This window comes from Camponotus floridanus, unplaced genomic scaffold (genome assembly GCF_003227725.1).
Source record: "Camponotus floridanus strain SB8 unplaced genomic scaffold, Cflo_v7.5 scaffold307, whole genome shotgun sequence".
NCBI lineage: Eukaryota > Metazoa > Arthropoda > Insecta > Hymenoptera > Formicidae > Camponotus > Camponotus floridanus.
In genome coordinates, this window is record NW_020229445.1 from 72,990 (window position 1) to 78,147 (window position 5,158).

General features: G+C 39.7%; 2 protein-coding genes across 2 annotated transcripts; both read right to left on the reverse strand.

Moving 5' to 3' along the window:
* Nucleotides 1-1,143: 1,143 nt before the first annotated feature.
* Nucleotides 1,144-2,067, reverse strand: LOC112638477. Its single transcript, XM_025410306.1, has one exon. It carries the CDS (start codon nt 2,065-2,067, stop codon nt 1,144-1,146), a length of 924 nt encoding a protein of 307 aa, XP_025266091.1.
* Nucleotides 2,068-2,210: 143 nt separating this feature from the next.
* On the reverse strand, nt 2,211-4,725 carry LOC112638478. The gene is made up of 3 exons (XM_025410307.1): nt 4,621-4,725; nt 2,397-4,493; nt 2,211-2,309 (listed from the first exon to the last, which is right to left on the reverse strand). Exons 1-3 carry the CDS (start codon nt 4,723-4,725, stop codon nt 2,211-2,213), a joined length of 2,301 nt encoding a protein of 766 aa, XP_025266092.1.
* Between the last annotated feature and the right edge of the window lie 433 nt (nt 4,726-5,158).

Below are 5,158 nucleotides of genomic sequence, written 5' to 3' on the forward strand. Positions count from 1 at the left end.
GACAAGCCGCCCGACAAGCGGCAAGACAAGCTCCTCGCAACGTTATACGATAAGAAGCGTTACGTGATACACTACCGTAACCTACAACAGTGTACGCGTCACGGCCTTCGTATAACAAAAATACATAGAATTTTACAGTTTTCTCAATCTTCATGGCTTCGAAATTACATAGAATTAAATACACGTTTCAGAACACTCGCGAAAAACGATTTCGAGAAAAATTTATATAAATTAATGAACAACGCGGTATTTGGCAAAACGATGGAAAATGTGCGTAATCGGGTCGATGTAAAATTATTAACAAAACTAGCTGCCCGACCCGGCTTCGCACGGGTGATGTTCCTAATGAAAAAAAATGAGACATAATCTTACGTTTAGAAAATTAAAATCCAAAAATTTGATCATACGTAAATACCTATTGTAATGCCTTATAGTGTACAATATTTTTAGTTTTTCCATATGGACAGAAAACAAATAGCGCCGATGGTTTGCCGACTCTCGAGCACGCTACATACAACTACCCGTGCGAAAAACATGGCAATTCAAGGTTTATTCCACACACTTCTAAAGATTGTCCTTGGGATTTATTAATTGACATTGCGAATGCAAGGCGCACCGGAAACTGGACACGCTTAAATTCAAAAGCAAAGTCAGTTGGTATTAGTGGTATTCTTGGAATAAGCACATCCTCGCCTTTGAACTTTCCTATAATTATAGTAGCTTCAATCAAATTTTTCATAATTTTTTTAACAGCGAGTCTTGTTCCATTGCACAATTTCAGCTGATTCAAATTTCGTAACATGATTATCACGGATCCAACCTTGAGCTGTAAATTGTGTGGCGGTAATCCTGGTAAATCCACTGAATTTAGAAACTCAGTTGGATAATTGACGACTTCATTTGGATCGGTAATGGAATCGATCGACTTAAATGAATGTATTTGTCCATTAATTTGACTCTGAATTTTTGTATTTAAGTCACCTACGTCCTTATTTTTCGCCGCTAAAATGGCTCGTTTGCGCAACCAAGCATGGTTTTTGTAATTTGCATCAATATTTGGAAACACTTTCGAAATTAATTCTTCTTTTGACGTTGTGAATTGACAAAAATTTGGTGGAAACGAAATGAGGCCGAGTAGAAGAGTCAACATTCGAAATGAGACGAGAGTAGAAGAGTCAACATTCTCCCATTGCCAATGTCTAATAATCCCTTTGAGAAAACTTCTGCTGATATGTCATTTTGCAACGCCACTCGCATGTTCGTTGTTAACTTGAGATTTTTCACATATCTCCATAAAATTGATGCCTTTAAGCATGCATTTATTTCATCAGCAGCTGTTGATCTAGGAATGACTGGCAGCGTTTGGCGAAAATCTCCAGCCAGTAGAATCATCGCGCCTCCGAAAAGGATCTGATTGCTGCGCAAATCTCTTAATGTTCGATCTAGTGCCTCCAATGCTCGTTTGTGCGCCATCGTACACTCATCCCAAATTATTATTTTACAATTTTGTAGCACTTTCGCCATTGCTGATGTTTTGGTTATATTACATGTCGGTTCCTCTATAGTTTGCAAATTCAATGGCAGTTTGAGCGCAGAATGAGCGGTACGTCCGCCTTCTAACAATGTAGCAGCGATCCCAGATGATGCTACTGCCAGCGCTATTTGACCTTGTGCTCGAATCGTATCTAAAATTAATGAAATTAAAAATGTTTTACCAGTTCCGCCGGGTGCATCGATGAAAAATATTCCTCCATTGCCGTCATTTACAGCTTTAATTATCGTATCGTAAGCTGTTTTTTGCTGCTGATTTAAAAGTGGCACCTTATTTTGTACGGATTGACTCAAAGCATTTGTATCGTATTGCCGTTCTCGTTCGAATTCACGGTTGAATGCATCGTGCATGGGACGATTAGGCGCAGGCATACCTAATTCGTTCAACATCTTGCCGGACATCATCACGCACAAATCCTCCAAACATATCAAAACCTCATTGTATATCTCTGAGCAAATTTCAAGTTCTGGATTTGCCGTTATTGAACGTACTCGATGCAAAATATCTTCAGCCATATTGTCTTTGTATTTGTTCCACAAATTATATGAGCTCGATGGAAAGCACGTTGAAATTATGATGGCAAATAATGATCGAATTTGTTGCGAAGTAAACGAAATAACAGCATCAGTAAGTGTGTGATCCCAATGAACATCATCCTCTAGTAAATGTAAACGTTGACAGGCTTCTCTATATGTTGCGCACAATTCACCATCGACAGTTCGTAGAAATTGAAATGAATTTGGTCCACGAACATTAACTAATAACAAACGCAAGTAAAAATATTCGTCATTGCGCGGGTGAACTGTGTAAATGCGCCCAATGCATCGGTTGAATATATATTCACGTATCCCGGGACAGGCTGTCCTTGTTTCCGACGTTGGAATTTTTTAGATGATGCATTCCATGTAAAATATTTTGGCATTTCCGAGTAAAGCAATGTTCTTGCAAATGGATCGCTTGCGCATGTCTCGAAGAAGCTTGTCAGCGTTGTCGCTGATGGTCGTTCTGCTCTTTGCGCTGCGTTTTCTGCCGTGAAATAAACTCGTTGTCCATTCTCCAGGTGAACAGCTAAATGAACTACAGTGGGATGACGTTCGTGTATGGGAAATGAAAAGATTCTCCAAACCGCCTCATTGCTACTAACATATCTTCCCATCTGATATGTTGAAATTTCATCGTTATTATTTGGACCTGCAATACCAAATACAGCCATGTCGTTTCCTTTCGTGACGTACTTGCAAACATATTTGATGGACTTGACCGAATTGCAGTACTCAACATTACAATGCGCTTTAAATGTTTTGGAAAGCAGCGGCGAATACGGAACAATCCAACAGTTGTTGACTACGACATCCTTATTTTTGACTTGCAATGTTCTTGTTCTGCCGTTGTCTTCTATAGAACGACGACGATACAGGGGGTAGCCATCATTCCCTGTAATTGTATCAGCCAACAAAGCACGGGGATAACGCTTCGAGCATTTGTTGTCGATCATGCACGGTGATTCACGATTGTGTTCGCCACACGGTCCATGAATCATGTTCTTCTTAACTACTTCATACAATTCTGGATCTACTTCGGGATCAGGAATTTCTGCGCAAATGATCGAATCAATTTCATCCGGTCTTATTTTTTCGACCATCCACAGGAGAATATGCGCATGAGGCAGTCCTCTTTTCTGCCACTCTACAGAATACATCCAACATCGTACGTCTCCGAAGATATGATATTTTACAATGAAGTCCATGAGCGCTTTGAGTTTTTGCTTGAACACTCGAGCGGTTATGTCGTGACGATCGCTGGATGATTGACCGGGTAATAACAGATTAGTGATTTCGATCCATTTTGGGTTGCATGTAAAAGTAATAAATAAATCTGGTCTACCGTATTGGCGCACGTAGGTCATAGCATCTTGCGCGTATTCGTGCATGTGTCTCGGGCTTCCCATATACGTTGCTGGTAAAATAATAAGTTGGCCGACATTATTTCCATTTTTATCTGCGTTCATGGCATCGCGCAAATGAATGTATTGTTCAGAACGTAATTCTTTCTGGTGTAAACGTATATATGTCAGACGTTCCGTTTCAATTTTTACATACATATCAACGGCAAACTGATGAATCAATCGACGGCATCTCAAAATGTGGTTGTCCTCGCTTAGACGAATCATGAGACGGTATGCATAAAAATTCATCGAGCTGACCTTTTTGTTTGTTTCTTGACCAGTCGCTGGATTAATCATCTTGTTTTGAAAATGGTATCCATCTTCTCCTCTGCAAAATATTAGAGGGTATTGTAATGCATCATATGAACGATGTGTTTCACTGATACGCTGAAGTTTGCTACCATTACGTCGTTGAATTACAATGTCACGAGACTCCATATTCTCCCCAACAATCACAATGGCAACTTCATTTAACATAGGTGCATTGAAGCGTCTCTCATGTTCTCCTGTTGGTTTTTTGTCTGCTCTGGTCACTATTTTATGATCGTCCGACGGCATCATTTCAAGGGCTGTTTTAAACAATTGGACCAATTGATTGTGAGCATGCAACAGTTGTTGCAGTTGCACGATGATCTCTCTCCTAGCTGCATGATTGATGGCACAGCGTTGATTTATTTCAGCTTCAGAATTTCCGAGGAAATAAATTTGAAGAAATTTGTATTCCCCATCAACTGATGGCAACAATGCTCCTGCACGATGGTGAATTTGTCCTTGAATCTTAAAAGTTGGATTGAAACCCCTTTCCTCAATTATATTTGCACCAAATGATGTCATTTGGAATACACAGTTGTAATTTTGAATATTCTGCAAGAAATGCTTCGATAGAGGTTCTTGTCCTGAAAGTAATGAATTCAGTGGTTCAGGTGGCGTTGTGGTAATTTGATCTTTCAGTTCGCACAACATAATCCTGTTGGTTCCAGTCGAAACCTCAAAGCGCTGCAATATTGACAAATTTTGTTCATTGTTCCAAAATCGACCGATTTATCTCCAGCGTAATCGACTATTGGATCATATCTAAACGCCAAACATTCATAGGTAATTGATACGTTTTGTCGCCTCTCACCTGAAGTCGACGGTATGGATTCTTCCGAAGCCGTAGTAGATTTCGCTTGAGAAATTCGCATTCTGTTCGCCTCCAAACGCTGCCTACGCTCTTCATCAGTGTCATTGTTTCGAAGATTATAAACTCTCCTTGCGTTACGCGTACGCCGACCGATATTTTGACGTCTCACTGGTGGCATTTTCTTATCACGATAAACCTCGTCGACGAAAACGAAAACACACGAAACCTCAGAGGAAAGAATAGCACGAAGCACAGAAACAAAGTTTTGTTCGAAGATTATAAACTCTCCTTGCGTTACGCGTATGCCGACCGATATTTTGACGTCTCACTGGTGGCATTTTCTTATCACGATAAACCTCGTCGACGAAAACAAAAACACACGAAACTTCAGAGGAAAGAATAGCACAAAGCACAGAAACAAAGTTTTGCTTTTGTAATACAAAAGTAACGATAATTGAATATGAATGAATGTCAAGCTATCAATTCTGACATTTATTTTGTTAATCATATCTTCTTTTGTTAATCATATTAATGGCGC

What these genes read in the sequence shown, in the direction of transcription:
- LOC112638477 (XM_025410306.1), bottom strand. Translation starts at nt 2,067, where the DNA reads ATGGCTGAAGATATTTTGCATCGAGTACGTTCAATAACGGCAAATCCA.
- LOC112638478 (XM_025410307.1), bottom strand. Translation starts at nt 4,725, where the DNA reads ATGACACTGATGAAGAGCGTAGGCAGCGTTTGGAGGCGAACAGAATGC. An exon ending in ATCCATACCGTCGACTTCAG is followed by an intron (nt 4,494 to 4,620) that starts GTGAGAGGCGAC and finishes TCAATATTGCAG; the next exon opens with CGCTTTGAGGTTTCGACTGG. An exon ending in GACAGCCTGTCCCGGGATAC is followed by an intron (nt 2,310 to 2,396) that starts GTGAATATATAT and finishes GTTTGTTATTAG; the next exon opens with TTAATGTTCGTGGACCAAAT.